The sequence below is a fragment of the Phalaenopsis equestris genome, unplaced genomic scaffold, assembly GCF_001263595.1.
Source record: "Phalaenopsis equestris unplaced genomic scaffold, ASM126359v1 Scaffold000236, whole genome shotgun sequence".
In the NCBI taxonomy this organism is placed as follows: domain Eukaryota; kingdom Viridiplantae; phylum Streptophyta; class Magnoliopsida; order Asparagales; family Orchidaceae; genus Phalaenopsis; species Phalaenopsis equestris.
Genome location: NW_018164678.1, coordinates 165321 through 182884, shown reverse-complemented (window position 1 = coordinate 182884; position 17564 = coordinate 165321). Strand labels below are relative to the sequence as shown.

At 33.7% G+C, this 17564-nt stretch overlaps 1 protein-coding gene across 1 annotated transcript in view; it reads left to right on the top strand.

Moving 5' to 3' along the window:
• Positions 1-6784: 6784 nt before the first annotated feature.
• Positions 6785-17564, top strand: part of LOC110023922 (lon protease homolog 2, peroxisomal) — a 20816-nt gene continuing 10036 nt past the window's right edge. The window contains exons 1-8 of the mRNA XM_020723579.1: positions 6785-7012; positions 7179-7297; positions 7385-7496; positions 8370-8539; positions 10824-10915; positions 12524-12703; positions 16173-16256; positions 17329-17456. Of these exons, the coding sequence (XP_020579238.1) occupies positions 6906-7012; positions 7179-7297; positions 7385-7496; positions 8370-8539; positions 10824-10915; positions 12524-12703; positions 16173-16256; positions 17329-17456 (992 nt within the window). The 5' untranslated portion in view covers positions 6785-6905. The remainder of the gene's footprint in view (positions 7013-7178; positions 7298-7384; positions 7497-8369; positions 8540-10823; positions 10916-12523; positions 12704-16172; positions 16257-17328; positions 17457-17564) is intronic.

The window sequence follows — 17564 nt, the reverse complement described above, 5'->3', positions numbered from 1 at the left end:
TGCAGGGATATTCTAACTTCTCTCATTGATAAATACCTTCTGAAAAGCATAGCTGGCAAAATCTATTTTTTCTTCACAAAATATTACATCTAGAATGCACCATGAGGAGACTTCAATTTTTATACAAGAAGAAATCCCTCCAGAATGCACGATGGGAAGACTGGGAGAATCCCCTCTGAGATGTGTACCAAGGAGACACCAATTTTTCTTTCAGCCTCTTGCACTATTGATAGACTCAAAAGTGCCAAAATTTTGTAATCATAATCCACTATTGATAGACTCAAAAGTGCCAAAATTTTGTAAAGTAATCATAATCTAGGTCTGCCTTGGTTTTCTTGCCTCCAACATCTATTGCGGCTGTAATCAACTGTCACACCACATTTTTATGCATATTTAGGCAGTTCCGGCAATTCCCACGTGAAAATCGCAAGTAGTGCCATGGTTCGCGCATCTCACGCACATCTGCTCTCCGATCTGTATACAAAACCTCTTTATCCCACTGTCTAATCTATGCATTGGTTTATGTTGTTCGTGTCCGTGGTTCTAATTTCGTGCAATGTTTCGCTAATCTCATTACCTGATCTTGATTTGTGCCAACAAAAGATTGAATAAGTGTCATTTGATCTTGAGTCCTTGGATTTCCAATGGGATTCGTTCTACTGTTCAGTGCTCTTCTGACATGAACCTCAGGTCTACGCGGCAAGCCTTGATCCGACAATCCACACTCCGATCAATCACCCGCCATGGCCTGGGTGACCCCTGACACACTGACCTGCTAAATTTCTTCACTTATATATATATATATATATATAAGAAATGACCAGAGGATATTATACGAGCCTCCAGCCACTCTTAATGAGCCTAACAATTCGTTTACTACCTGCTTGAGGCTCACATCACCATAGGGGATTTGAACCCGTGACTTGAGGAATCTCACTCAAAATTGATGATTTGAGTAGCAAACTTGTGAAATGGTCCTTGCTTGAGATAACTGGATAGCTCTTTCTCGTGTTGTACATCGAAAATATGCCCGCATGAATCTCGAGAAAGTTCAACGAGTCTCGCTCATGAACACCAAAGGACTATATTGTGAAAGTTAAAAGACAGAAAAACCAAGTGTCATTTCCTTCGGTCAGAAATATGAGCCGAGGGAATAGAAGCTCAGCTAAGAAAAAGAGTAGGTGGCATCTAATATGAGAGACCTTCATTCATAATCAGCTCCTTCGACATATTTTGGAACTCGTCACAAAGATGACCAAAGATGCCCCACAAAATTCCTTTTTGATCCTCTGAGAAGGCCCCTTGTCAAAGTAGAGTTGCCTGTCAGATTACGATTATACACCTTCTGTCTAATGGTATAAGTTACCTTTACAACAAAAGGGCCTCTACTCAGGATTCCATTGAGAGGGTCGATTGATGAACTTTCAGTCGGTTGAATATATGCTTGACAATCAAAGGTTTCAACCAACTAACTGTCACAAGTAACATATCATGAAATACCCCTCTTCAAGTAGTCATGGATATGAAATGGTACCAATGTCAGTTATGAATGTGAAAGGGTATCAATTGCTTAGACATGTGAAATGTGTCACAATAACTTCAACACCCTATTAAAATAGAGACAAATATGTAATTTTAAACTAGATACCCCTGGAACCTATAAATAATGGATCATTTCTTAAATAAAAGACTACTGGATTTACTCTCTTTAACACACACACACACACACACACACACAATATATATATATTGGTATATGCCAAAAAAATAGCAAGGCAATTGGTACACATGAATGTTGAAGTAACATTTTCAGCAAGGAATGCTCAAAATTAAATTAAAAATCATCCACAACTCTGATTTTTGCAAAATTATAGTCAAATTGATCGACTCGACAAGACAAATTCAATAATATTAACATTGAACTAATCCAAATCAGATCAAGCCCAAATCAAGCCATTAAACTATTTTTGAAAGCTTTTGGTGCCCAATTGGAAGGTAAAACAGTTCTTAATTATGACAAACTTACAACCTCAGTGAGCATCTTGATGAGTTGACTCCAATGAACCCGAGATCATTCAATTCTGACTCCATTAAAAATATCTGCATAACTCCGTCCAATTAAGGTGATTGATCTATGTCATTTGATGGAGTAGTCAGGTTTCTTTCTTTATTTGTCGAGAGGCCTCTTCTAGAATTTATAAATAGTTATCTACCCTATTCTTGAAAGCGGACTAAGACCTAAGCTTGGAGAAGGATCATGAGGAGAAGGATCATGAGTCAAGTGTTTTACACTAAAGATCCGACGAACACTTCTCGCTGCTACCACTGTTGGCCGCCAAGTGGACTAAGAGATCTGAGCTTGGAGAAGGATCATGAGAAGAAGGAGCTAGAGTCTAGTGTTCTACTCCAAAACTCTGACGAACACTTCCCTATCCCATTTATGAAAGAAGACTAAGAAGTAAGCTTGGAGAAAGATCATGACAAGCAGCCAGGGTATAGCTTCTACACCAAAGATTTAGCGAATGCTTTATGTTGTTACCAATGTCAACCATCGTAAGCCGCCCCTTGCTCGTTACAATGATGTCCCTCGCAGAATGTACTGTGCAGAGTGATGAAGCACCTTTCTAAACAACGACCAACATTGCAGAGCAAGGAAGCACTGTGTGAAGTAGCGACCAATATTGTTGACTAACAAAACATTGTGCGGAGTAGATACCAACATTGCAATGCATTGTAAGGAGCCGTGTATCATCCTAAACACTACATATCCATAGTTGTAACCTCTTCCGACAACTATAACCTCTCTCGATCATTGTGTAATGAGTGCTCCAACATACGAACTTGTAATTGTGTTACCCTTTCTTGCCAGTGGACCAACGACATATATCTATACTCATCAAGCTGTAGAAGATTATTTTCTGATTAGGCTAGGTCCTCATGGTTTTATCCCTTTCCGGGTATTCCACGTAAAACTTTTTGTCTCTACCTTTTACTTCAGTAACCTAAGTGTGTGTTGAATTTTCGTACAACTCTGAGACAATAATTCATTACGTGTGTGTTGAATTTTCGTACAACTCTGAGACGATAATTCATTATTGTTGAATTTTCGTACAACTCTGAGACAATAATTCATTACTCTAACACTGCAAATCTGTTAGCCTGTATCAAGCATTTTATATGTACTTAGTTATACTTTGTAGTCAAATTCAATAAATATTTAATACCTAAAATTTTGAATTAAGATAAATACCTCTCAATTTTTTGACATCGCATCCTAAATATAATTGTCACTTTCTAAAAACAAAATAGAAGTCTTCATGTATAGGTGTTTAATACCATAATATTATAATTGTAAATATCAAATGTTAGTTATTTGATATGTAAATACATAAAAGTTGTGTAGTATTTATGTAAACTTTATAATTATACTAAATAAATAAACATTAATATATTTAAATAAGACATTACTCCACCTCTTTATTATAGCCCGAATTGGGATACAATTACGCAAATGGGCCCAATTTTTAGGAGGCCATTCACATCTAAAAATTAAGTAGTCTCTTAATTATCTACATCTCGCAACCGATGGGCCCACCTACCAACCAATTGCATTTCTTGTTGAAAAGGACATGTGCCAATTAAATTCATGGCAGTCAACAGAACAACACAGAAAGAAAAGGATATTTACATGTAGCTAATTACTTCTAATCATGAGTGAATTTAAATTAAAAACCTTGCAAAAACTCAAGCATATTGTAAATAAAAAAATCTAAATACGTAAATCTCAAAAAAAATCGAACGAATACATAAAGAGGTTATCAAAGAACTGTATTACCATGCTCGAAGGACCGAATCATCTACCACCGCTTACTCGGTCATATCTTGGGCAAACATAATGAAAGTACATTTGAACCAAGGAATGTTGGACACCTGAACTCGCGATAACTCAACCAATCCTAGGTCACTCGTAGAGAAGTTCAATTGTCAACCGACGAGACTTATCTATTTTTTAGGAGATCTTTTGCCTGAAGAAAGTTTGTCAAATGGAATAAACCTTTCTTAAGGATACGAAGGTCTTCACTAAGATTTACCTTTATAAGCCGATTGAAAAATCACCAATGGACCAAAGAACATCTAGCTGGCCGATCGATGTTCAGGAGACCAATTTGAACAATTACAAATATGAAATGATATCAGTAGTAGTTGCCAAAATGAAATAGTAACAATAGCAGTCACCAAGGTCAAATAATATTAGCATCGGTTACAAATACGTAATGGATTATAAATCATTTGTAACTTTCTTATTTAATGAGGGACAAACATGTAATTTATATGTCTTTTCTTATGATTTATAAATAGGGGAGTAGTATCCTTAAAAAGCACTACTTAATCAGTTCTGAGAGAACTTATACTATTCTGTGCTCTTCTAATTCTCCCATTCTCTCTTTCTTAATTCACTTCTATTTATTCCTCTCATTTGTCCAATGCCCTATCCCTTGGGCGTGACCCAAAGAAAATTTTGGGATTCAACATCCTAAAATATTTGGTAAGCATAGAGTCATGCCTTCAACAAGAAGAGGAGCACGATACAAAGAACGAATACACTTGGGGGAAGCTTCTGCATGGAGTTCAATTAGAGAACACATGAAATAACAAATTCAATAACTCAAAGATCAAATGACAGTTTTGATTACATAACTGACCATTGTACTGCTTGAGGGGAGAGCACAAGCTATTCCTAAACCAAATTCGGAGGTACTTGAACACTAAAGCCCTCAAATAACTCAAAGAGCTAAATGGGTGGAAGAATATCAGTACCAAGAAAGTGATGGGTCCATGCCGAGGAACATACTACAAGCGAGGTGAATGGAAGTACACTGTTGATTAGAGAATGCATTCTCTTGACAGATCATTGATGAAAAGCCCTCTGAGAAGTTCAAGGTTTCATCTTGGAGTCATATAATGACTCGAGCGATCCTACTGATCACATTGTGTCATTAGAGTCATCTATATTCCTTCTCAAAGTTTATGACGTATTGAGGTGTCGATTATCTTACACCACACTGAGGGAAGTTGTTCAACAGACTCCTAATTGAAATTATTACTTCCTTCAAAGAGTTCAAGAGGTTATTCAAAGTGCAAATTATTAGTGCTTAAAAGTCTCGTAATGATTCAAAACCCTTGTGGCATGTAAAGCATGGGCAAAACAAGAGCCTTGGTGTGTATGTTACATGGTTCCAAAAGAAGATGTTGGATGTACGAAATCTGGAGCCAATAATTGCAATGACTATCAGGGCACAAAGGTTGAGCATCGCGTAGTTTAAGTACTTCCAGGGTTTACGAAAACTGGACACTTTGGTCATACTCTTATAGTTGGCCAACGTTCAAATTATTGTAGAGGAGTATGTCAACAAGCCTATCCAAAAAAGTGGGATGTTTGAACAACGTAGAAACAAGAAAGGTTTGCAAGCTGATGGGTAAAGAGAGAAAGATGGCTCTCGCCCAAAGCGAGAATGGGGCCGGTTGTCTCGCGGAGACAGAAAGTCCGACTAAAGTTTATGGAGGTGTTCTAATGGTGGTCAAGGAATGCTAAAAGTCACTCAATTAAAGGTTTTGATGGAAAATTTGGTGGAAGCTATCCATGACAGTGAGTACTTCCAGAAGGATCCACAATGAGGACCAAGCTAGACCTCAACCAAAAGTGAGGTCAACAATGACAACAATACGATTCAATATGAATTTTCTCTGGAACACCAACAAATTTTTTAAGTACCATAAAGACCAAATTTTCTCTGGAACACCAACAAATTTTTTAAGTATCATAAAGACCATGGCAACAATACGATTCAATACTTTTTTCTTGAAGAAATTATCCCATATTTATAGTTTATATATGTATGTAATAGCGTTGTTTTTTATTGTTTAATAGGGACAATATAAGTAATTATTACATAATTATACCTTTTCATATTCGTAAGTGTCTCTAGAGCCTTTTAATACCCGTAACTAATGTGTCACCGTTTCTTATTCATAACTATTTGAAGAGTCACATTTAATGACCTGCTAATACTGACATACGATCGTCTGATAATCCTTCGGTAGACTGGAAGGTCTTCGGTCGACCTTCTCAGTTGAGTCTTCAGTAAAGGCCCCCTTGTCGTCAGGGTGAAGTGGGACCATTTGACAGAGGGAGTATCACTGTAATCTGATGGACACGTCTCCTTTGGACAAAGGACGATCACAGAGGATTAGAAAGATATTCAATTGGATGCCTTAAGACCATTTTGTAAATAATCTCATAATAAGTTGAGAGAGTTGATTGCAAACGACTGTCCCTTAGGTTAGGTGCATAAAGTTCTTTCATTCAGCTATACTTTCGTTATGCCAGCCCATAGTTTCGTTCAAAGGAAAAGATGCTTAAAGTCTCTCTTTCGGTCATCTCAATGCAGTCCTTTTGTTTCTTCCTACTAAGATCCATTGAATTTCCTCAAGAATCATGTGTCATATTTTTTTTGTATAGCATATATATATATAATAAAATTTAAGAGTTATATATGTAAATATATAGCACTTGGATGACCTGTATGTAAATGTCCCATTTGAGATCTTGGAAACTTTAAAAGATGAAATTTTAAAATTATTTTTCCGTTTTTTTTTTCAAATAAATACGGTAATTTGAAGGCCATTTTCACAAGCAAAAAAAAAATAAAAAAAAAAAAGAAATTAAAAAAAAATATGTATATAATGCTGATGACGGCTTCATTACACACCATCCACAGAAAGGTATCAGCCTCTGATCCATTATTTCGTTCCATTCCAAGGAAGCAAATCTACTCCCAATTTCTGCTCCTCAAAAATCCCTCGAAACCCTAGTCTCCTCATCTCTTGGCTTCGGAGCTGGGAAAATGGCTGAAACGGTTGAGCTTCCTAGCCGTCTGGCGATTCTTCCCTTTAGAAACAAGGTTCTTTTACCCGGCGCCGTAATTCGCATCCGCTGCACCTCGACGAGAAGGTAAGTTTCTGATCGGTTTTGATGCAATTCGATTGGGTATCGGAAGCATCGAATGGAGAGAAGATAAGTTTCTGATCGGTTTTGATGCAATTCGATTGGGTTATCGGAATCATCGAATGGAGAGAAGATTTTTTTTTTTTTTCTTAAAGTAAAATTTGGGGTCCAGTGTGAAGCTGGTGGAGCAGGAGCTGTGGCAGAGGGAGGATAAAGGTTTGATTGGAGTGCTTCCGGTGAGGGTCACAGAAGCTGCAGCTGCGGCTGCGGTTGGTACCTTGGTATCGCCAGGTGATCCTCATGGGCTTGATTATGTTTATAGTTTTGTGATTTGTGATTGTGGATGGAGGTTTTGGAAAATAATTATTTTCAATGAAGGATCGGGGAGTGATAATGGAGAACGGATCGTGAAGACTTCGGCTGATGTATTCGGCGATTCTCAGAATCAGGGTTCGAAAAGCCAGGAGGAGCCTATACGCTGGTATAACAGGTAACGATTTGTTGCGTAGGTACGTGGTTTATAATTTCCGATATTGGAGCTAAAAATATTATTTTGATAATCTATTTTTATCCAAATTATGTGATCTGCCTCAAAATTAATGGTTGGATTTTTCATTGTACTAATTCATACCATAATATTTGAATACCTTTAGTTTATCTTTTTTAAAGTGGGGGAATTTGAGAAAAATAATGGGGAAAAGAGTGATTTTTAACGTGAAGTTACCCTAGGAATTTTTTAACGATTAAAAATATTTTTGTTAGAGTTTCGATCTGTGACTGAGATTATCTATTCTTAAGCTGATGAGGAAAACATGAATGAAAAAAAGTACGGATACCCTGGATATGAGTATATCAATAAGATATTATGTAGTTTAGTAACTTCATCATTAAAAACTAATAAGAGAGCTACTTCTGTATGGTTACCAGTGCATTTTCTCTGTATTTTACTTCTTTATGTTGAAAAAGAGAACATAACAAAAAGTGCACCAAGTTTTCTTTTTTTTTTTCTTAGATGGCATGATTACCTTTTGGCTAGAATTTAAAATTTTCAAGTGATTCGTAAATCATAGAAAATGGTAAGTTTGAAATAACCTAAATTAAAATGTTATCATGCAACAAATGTAAGAAAAAACAAATGAGTTAGTCTCGTTCTCCATTTAAGGATTGTTGTGGATGTTATTATCCAAAAAACAATTGAGTTAGTCTCGTTCTCCATTTAAGGATTGTTGTGGATGTTATTATCTATATTTTCTCTAGAATTGAAGTGATGGGGTTCATTAGAAAATACATAATGGTATTCCCATTTGCTTTTAGCATTACAAAGCTAGGAGATTTCTTATTAATTTTTGTTATGTCAATTCAGGGGTGTTGCTGCTAGAGCTCTAAATCTTTCTAGAGGAGTAGAGAAACCAAGCGGGAAAGTAACATATGTTGTGGTGCTTGAGGGATTATGTCGATTTAGTGTCCAAGAGATTAGTGAAAGAGGAACCTATTTTGTTGCCCGAATTTCTCGGCTTGATATGACAAAGCCCGGTAAGAGTTTGATTAATTTTATTTGGATGCATATCTATAGCCTTTGTAGGCCTACCTTTCCGTTATAATCCTAGTTAATGTACGAATGTATTTCGTGATTTTGTACCCATATTTTATTGCTTCAATTTTAATGTATTTTAAAGATTAAGAGTGGATAACTTTAAAAAGATGATGAATGTTTGAAAATTCTTTATAATTAGAAATCAGGCTAATACATTTCAGGGATATAATGTGGCCAGCCTATTAATGATATGCATACTTTTATGTGCTACTTTATTACTATGAGCTTAATTTTCATCTAAGAAAATTTAATGCTCCACTTAGCATGATCTTTTGATGGTATATTAAATTTGTAGAAAATGATTAATCTCTATCACAACTAATATTACTATTGCCAAAAACTTTAGTAGTAGAATACCTAAACATTCAGGGCATTAACTATTTATATTTATCTAAACTCATATATATGCAAAGCAATTTTTTTTTTTCAAAAACAATTATTTTGCACAATTATCCACCAAGGCACTTACCCAAAGCAACTAAATTGAAATAAATGGCCACTAGCAAGTTATAAATTTTAAAACCAGTTCCAATTACACATTTCATATCTCAAATACAATAAATTTAACTGAAAAGCTTTATGTCACTAGGTTACATATTATACAACAACAAGTCTTACCCAATCTCAAGATTCCGGGAATTTACGAACAATACAGCTGCATGACCTATAAGCTAAGGGCACTAAAATGATGGAATTTGATTCAACTAATGCTCAAAGTTGTCCACATTATTATTGGTATGGTAGATGTTTATTAACATCTTTAACAAGTCTACCATATATTAATCTTACACATACATTATCTAATAACTCATGTAGAAAAAATGGTAAAGTTCATAATGATAGAGTCATGTTTGGTAAGTTACTTAATGTTTTTAGTTTTGGATTATGTAAGCAAACCTCTCCTATTTTTACCCCATGAATTTGCTCTCCTTATAACCAAAACAAATGAAACATAGCAAGCCTAGATGTAATTAACGAGTTTAGATCTTTCACTTTATTTCCATAACTAAACCTTGAAGGAAATCCCTACTATTTGTCCACTTCAAATTATCACTTGTTATCCTTAACTTTAAATCACATTTTATAGACCAACTTAGACCCTCTTTATTAGGTTTTTTTCGAGAAGATGCAACTAATGCTCTCTTACCAACTTGTCACCCACCTTCTAACTATGCTAAATGATCATGATGTTAACAATTTATATTCATTTATATCACATTTATCCTTGTATAATGATTCTTGTATTCGAAAGAAGTTAATATCTACAATTATCTATCAAACTTATAATAAAGTGACGAAATCCAAGTGGTTACTCATTGTATAGGTGTGATCCAATAGCACAAACCATGTCTTTCATATATTATTTACCACGGAGTATAGGGTAAACAATCTATATGTAAAGCATGGTAAACATTTGTAAGAATTTATAAGCATGAATGCATCTTATCTCAATTCAACCTTTTTATAAATATGATATACAATTCAGGTTGGCCGTTAAAGAAGCATCTATCTCATTGAGGGGGTAATTTAATTGGTAAAATAAGGCATGGCTTGGGAATCGTTGCATGATATCTCTTACCTTTCATATTATTGCATTGCATGTTTCTTTTATTTCTTGATCTTTCATTTTGCTTAGCCATGCATTTTGATTTAGCAAGGGACATCCAACACAGGATTTACTATAATTTATGGGACTAAACATTCAATCGTCCATCCATTCTTTCATTCATTCATTAATATACCAAATCAGAGCAGCTCATGAGGGTGCGATTTGTACGTTGTTCCTCATAGAACTACATTTCCGCATACACTCTCCACGACGAGAGTGATGCTTCCCACCGGCCAAAAAGAAAGCAGTTCCCACTATGAAAATGTGTGGTATTGATTCGTCTTTTTTATTTTTTCACCATCTCTCTTATTATCCAAATGAAGTAAAGTTGCCTTTACACTTACTGATTTAAAGGATCCAAACAAATTCTCTATCACGGAACTCATTAAAATAATTAAGCATAAATATTATTAATTTCCCAATATTATTTAAAAATAATAGATCTGATTAGCTTTTTAATTAAACTTAATTAACCTATTTATTATTCATGATTAAATTAACGAGTTATATGAGGTCTTACAATATCTTTGAACAATAATGGGATGTTTTTGTAGGCTATTCATGGTCTTCTACATAAATGCCACCAAATTAATGCTTATTTCCTTCTGTTCTAGAGCTGGAGTTAGCTGAACAAGACCCAGACGTTATATTGCTATCTCGCCAATTCAAGGCGACTGCCATGGAACTCATTTCAGTTCTTGAACAGGTGAATGTTCATATTTTTAAATATTATAGTTTTCTTTCATCTCAGTCTTTTTATAATGTCTTTTACAACTCAAATAAATTCAAAGAAAGTTAATTGTGTGATAACTTGATCATATATAGGATGTTGTGCTTTATTTATATCATCATAGTTTTGCATAATACATATACTTGCCTTCTTCTGACGATAAAACATTAGAATTAGTTGCAAATTTATTGAGACAACTGATATTTAAGGATTTTAGGGGTAATCGGTGTTGTTAAAAAGCACACTTTTGGAGTATCGTTCAACCGCAAAGTGGAGAATGCACATGTTGCGGTGTTCCATTCTTTATCGTGCCGAATAACATTTCATTTGAAGTTTAAATGCAAATTACGGTTTTTTAATCGCCACTTCATGAACAAAATGTTTTACAATTTGTATCCGTCTCAGGATTACACTTCAAATTTCAACTTCTGGCCTTGAAACAATTCTTTGTCTCAAAGTCTTCTTGCAATTCTTCTTCTATGGTTGAGTCCTCTTTATTTCTTCAGTCTCTTGACATTGCAGCAAGTTTTCTAATTCTTCTATTTGCACGTCGACATAATCACGTGAGGAGTCATCATTTTGGATGTTGTCTACCCACATTTTTTGCCTTTTTCTTTTTCCAATTTTTAGGGTAAAATCTTTCATATCACCATTGTTAATCTCTACTTATTTTCTCCTTCAACTTTCAAATCGTTCAATTTTTTAAAATTTTTATTTCGCAATTCTTTGTCAACTTGAGTTTGCATTCATTGTGCATGGCTTTACTTCTTTTGTCGTCTGGGTGTTTCTCTGCGGTGCTTCATGCCCTTTGCCTCGTGCTGTAGTGCCATTTTTGTGACATGTTCTTGAGATACTCTTTAAAGTTGCCTAAAAATTTTCAGGCAAATTTTGTTATTTGTATTTATGTTGTTTTGGTTAGATAATTTTATAATGATATCCATCGTAATGTTTAATTAAATTTTATTGATCATTTCTTCGAGATTATTAAGAAGTAAGATACTTTATAATTTCTCTTGTGAATTAAGTGCTTCAATTAATCGAAATACGTGTTTCTTTTTTGCTTCTTTTGTTTTTTCTCTTCAGCCACCCCCCCCCCCCCCCCACCCACACACACACACAAAAAAAAGAGCACCTCATGTTTTGTTTCACTTGCTGAAAATTTTGGTTCTGATGTGTCCTTTGGTGCGCTTGTTTCAAAGAATTCTTTATTCATTTATGCAACTATATTTTTTTCTAGTTTCTCTATATATTTTCTTTCAATTGTGGCATTTACATATATGCCACGCAATCTTTATTTATTTGCATATCTAAGACCTAAACTTTACTTTTTGCATACAGAGCACTCAAATCTTTGACATCACATAAAAAAATGCTTCTATGATTAACCATTTAAGGGTGTTGCACCCTTTCATGCATAGCTTTTCATACCAAGGTGTTATAAATGTAAATATCAAATTTTAGGTGTTAGATATGTAAATGCATAAGAATTGTGTGGTGTATGTAAATCTTCCTTTTCTTTTTGATGCTTGTTCATCAGCATTCTCGCTCTGGCTTATTTTTTTTTTTTCCAATTGGATCTTGCAGAAGCAAAAAATTGCGGGCAGGACAAAAGTCCTTCTTGATACAGTACCTGTTCACAGACTGGCAGATATATTTGTAGCTAGCTTTGAAATAGGATTTGAAGAGCAGCTATCTATGCTGGATTCTGTTGACCTAAAAGTTAGACTATCAAAGGCAACAGAATTAGTTGATCGTCATTTGCAGGTTATAATTGCTTAACTTGGTTTTCTAACATTTATTGGCCTTTCTATGTATTTATTCTTAGTTTTGTACTACTTGATAATTGTGTCCTCTGTGTAAAATTAGTAATGAGATACGATATGATATGGTAAACATATTGTAGTGTTATAAAATTTGTTGCTTAGGGGCTGTTTCGGATCACTTTTGTTTTTTATTTTTATTTTTTTGTTTTTATTTTATTTTTATTATATTTTGATTTGAAATACAATTTGTTTGGTACATTTGATTAAAGTATGATTGTTTTAAAAATACTGAAAACATCTAAAATTATTTTGGTTTTTCTAAAAAACATGTTAATTTGTTTTTAGAAACAAAAAAAAAGTAAAAGGGAAATTTACATACAAAGCACTTATGTATATAATTATCTCACACCTTCAGTTTAATATTTACATACATAGCACGTTGGTATTATAAAACTATTCATGAAAAAGCATATTTTATTTTTAAAAAGTGGTAATAGTGCTATTTTTGATGTGATATTAAAGATTTTAGTGTCATGTGTGTAAATATGAAGATTTAAGCGTGAGCTATGTAAATACATAAGAATTGTGTGCTATATATGTAAATGCCCAAAAAAAATGTAAAAAAACACACTAGCAAGCACATTAAAAAAATCAAACCTAAACAAGTTGGGTCTGTTTGGAATCATTTTGCGTTCATTGTTTTTTTATTTTTGTTTTTAGTATGTTTTTTTTTTTTTATTTTGTTTTATGTTTTTAGAAAACACTTCTGATTCTGTTATTATTTTTCTGTTTTGAAAAACAAAAAACATATTTGATTACATTTTTTCCATTAAAAGAAGATAAAAAATTCTAGCTTTTATAAAATTTTTAAACATAAGGGTCATTTACATACAAATCACCTTTTTTTTTTTTTCATAAACATCCACGGTTTTGCATTTTCTTCTGCCATCAGGCATACGAACAAAAATATTTTTAGTCATATTACATCTTTTTAAAACTTCTGTAAAGCTTTTGAGTAGCTAACGTCATGTGGATTTTCTATTGAATTGAGAAATTTCATATATTTTAGCAATAGAGATTCAATTGTTTCGGTTGAAGATCAAGTTGACGTGTACAGGCTCTTTTCGATCATATTGTCCATTCTTTTCGAACTCACTTAAAACTTGGACTGTAGAGGTAATAATATTTGAAATAGTTGTCATATAAGCTTGTTTTGCAAGTAATTTGCGCTTAAGTGCAGCATCATCATTCTTTTCCTTGTCCATGGATTCCTCTGTAGGCCTTGTTTCACTCTCTCCAATCTTTTCATCTTCCTCAATGTCTGAAGCGATTTTTGTTGAAGGATGTTGCAGTTTATCATCTGCAGTTGTGCCATTATAAATAAGACAAAGAGACTCGTACATTTGGCATCCTTTTTTTTGATCTGTTCTTGCATTTTTATTGACCTACATATTGTTAAACCACAAGTCTAATTATTAAATTTTATAACTAATAAAAATAAATTTAGATAAATATAAGATGAAATAAATATATTATATTACTTGGATCAAACATCTTTGGATGCAATCACATGATCTATGGTTGCAATATAATTAATTCTAGTCTCTTTAAATAAGTTTGAAAAGTCTCTCTTTTAAAGCCTCTTCAATTTTAGATCTAAAGACATTGAACTTATTTTTCAGTTGTTCTTGTTTTTTTTTTTTTTTTTTTTTTTTTTTTTTGATGATTTAGTTTGAAGCATTGAGAAGAGAATCATATATATATATAAGTCCACCTTGCATAATGCATGACCATGCAGCTGGACTGCTAGTGGTTGTTTTCCTGCTGCCATTAATGATTTCAATTTTCGTAAGCTGAATGAAAATTTGTTCATTCCTATCTGGCCATACTGAATCTCCACATATTTAAACTGTATCGCTATGATCCATTTTCTGTAATAGTATAGTCAAAATTCAATTCGATTAAATTTGATAATAAATTGATAAAACAATTTAACGGAATCAAACTATAGGCAATCCCTAATATCAGACTATAGGTAATACCAAAGTATAAACAATCCGTAATATGAAACTATAGAAAATACCAAATAATTTTATAGATAGCACTAGAGACATTGCTACTTACAAAGCTAGCACCACATGAAACAATTACATAGAATAGATCGCACTTCAAGCATTGCTACATACAAAACTAGCATCATTTGAAGGCAACTATTTCATTTACATATTACACAACCAAATGGTTTGGATAATCTCAAGCTAATGCTGGATTGAGTTAAAATGTTCAAGTCACATTCCTAATCTAATCTCCATAAATTCGATAACTAATTTTCAAGCAATAAATACATATTTAATAATAATTATATGGTAGATCTAAGTGCTCCTACTAATTACAACAAAGAGTTTTTAGCATCCAAATCAAATACAAGAAGCAACCCTTCCCCTTTTTTTGGGTTAAAATTTCTTTTATTTATTCATTGGCACATACTAAAAAATCTTCAACAAGATTGAAGTAATCAAATAATTCCTCCACACCTTCAAATGCAACTTATTTCCTAAATCTTGTTATTCTTTAAAAAGTTGCACCTACATCTGCTCTCCTGACCCAATTGTTACAACAAATACGAAAACATATGCTACAAAACAAAGGAATTTAATAGATTCATCCTTAAAAAGGATGTAATTAAAGCAGATCTAACTTTTTTTTATCTTTATTCATGTTACATAATAATCAATAACAATTTGCTGAACCAAAAAAAAAACGAGGACTCACCAGAAAAAAAAAACAATTAATCAAATAACTAAAATAGAAAAGAAAAATGAGGGTTTACCGAAAAAAATGAGGGATCGCTAGAAAAAAAAAAGAAGCAATTAATAAAATTTACTAAACCAGGAAAAAAAAAACAAGGCTCACCAGAAAAGCTGAGCTGCAGCTGGGGTGGGATGCTCGCCATAGGATTGGGCGGGGCAGGGCAACTCGAAGGGAAGCAGGACATCAGTGATCAAACGAGAACCCGAATGTTGCAGTCGGGTGAGGGAAGTGAACGATGAAATCGGCGGCCAAAGAGGAAACTGGATGTTGCAATCCGGCGATGGAAGGGAACAAGGAGATCGGCGGCCGAAGGAGGCGGCAAAAGAGAAGCCACATGAGGGACAAGGGATCGCCAGAGCAAAAAGAAATTGAAGATGGAGCGGAGCGGCTCAGTTGGGGCAGTGCAAAAAACTTGTTTTTGAAACAGATAGAACTTGTTTTCCATGTTTTTCAAAGTTTTAAAAACAACCGTGGGTTGTTTAAATACAAAATAAAAAAATGGAACAAAAATGAATAAACAAACACAGTTTTTCTGTTAGTTTTATGTTCTTTGTTTGAAAAACAAAAATTGATTGAAAAGAGCCCCTTAGTTATTTATATTTTATTTGGCATGCATCTAAAGGCACACTATTTATTAAGTTCTTTATACTTTGGAGCAGTCTATTCGGGTGGCAGAGAAAATAACTCAAAAAGTGGAGGGGCAGTTATCGAAATCACAGAAAGAATTTCTCTTGCGTCAGCAGGTTTGCCATTCATTATATATTATACTTTTTCTAAATTTTTATTAAGTCAATCTGAACTTAATATAAAGACTCTTGAAGCATTCTATAATTTAATATCCACTTTTTTTACATTGAGTGTTTCCTAATTTATTTAGGGGAATTCACTTACATAGCAACCAATTCCTATGTATTTAAATATCTAATATCTAAATTTTACATTTTACATTCATGCCACCCAAGTATTCATATCACATAAAAAAACCACCAATTTAACTGTTAGAAACTGATATACAACTTTGCATGCATAGGTAGCCAATCTTCTTGCCTTTACTGAAGATCTTAGTTTTTTGTGCACAATTTGACGTGATCTAATGCGAGGATTATCAATGACTTTAAAAAGTATTAATGATACATAGGAAATAAGTTAAATCAAATATAGGTATGTGTGCTAAATTTTAGAGTAATAAATCTGAAGGATCAAGAAGCTGAGTGTAAGGAGGATGAGATGGCGGGCAGTAAAACCAATGTTGGTGAAGGGAACATATTTGTATGAAAGATAGAAGCTATAGTAGAAAATATTAGATAACCCCCAAAATATTTGTTCTATAAACTTAATACTTGTCTTAGATTTTCTCTTTACTAAGAATTTTGAACTTCTAATATAGTGGAACTTGAATGTTTGTATTTTTTTCTTACTTAATTTGATGGTAATCACTTAATACTCTTAAAAATATTCGTTGTTCTTCAAATTATTTTATAGGTGATAGAGTCATATTGCTTGGAGAGTGCCTAACACAATCTCAAACGAGGAGAAAAGAAAAAAAAAAGGAATAGAAAATAAATGAAAATTTTCCTTTTTTGGTTGAAAATGAGTTTTTTTTTTCAGTTAAAGAAAAAAACATGACGGGCTTGCTTAGCCGTTCACTCGAGCATTGTTTGTTACCTTGCACATGCTTTTAGGCCTTGCTTTGAATTTTGAGCCATCTAATTTTGAAGTTTCATTGCATATTTCTTTTTCTTATTTATCTGTTCTTTGATATTATGGTCCCTATTCTCTCAAAGCCTTACAAATTACATTGTATTACTTTTTTAGATGAGGGCCATCAAGGAGGAACTCGGTGACAATGATGATGATGAGGATGACATTGCAGCTCTTGAAAGAAAGATGCAGAGCGCAGGCATGCCTCCGAATATCTGGAAACATGCTCAGAGAGAACTACGGTTGGTGTGCTATATGTTGAGTAGCAATAATAGATTGCCCTTTGATTTTATAGTATGGTGAAAGTTTAATTTATTTTTTATTTCCCAACCATTCGTTCCCACCAGACC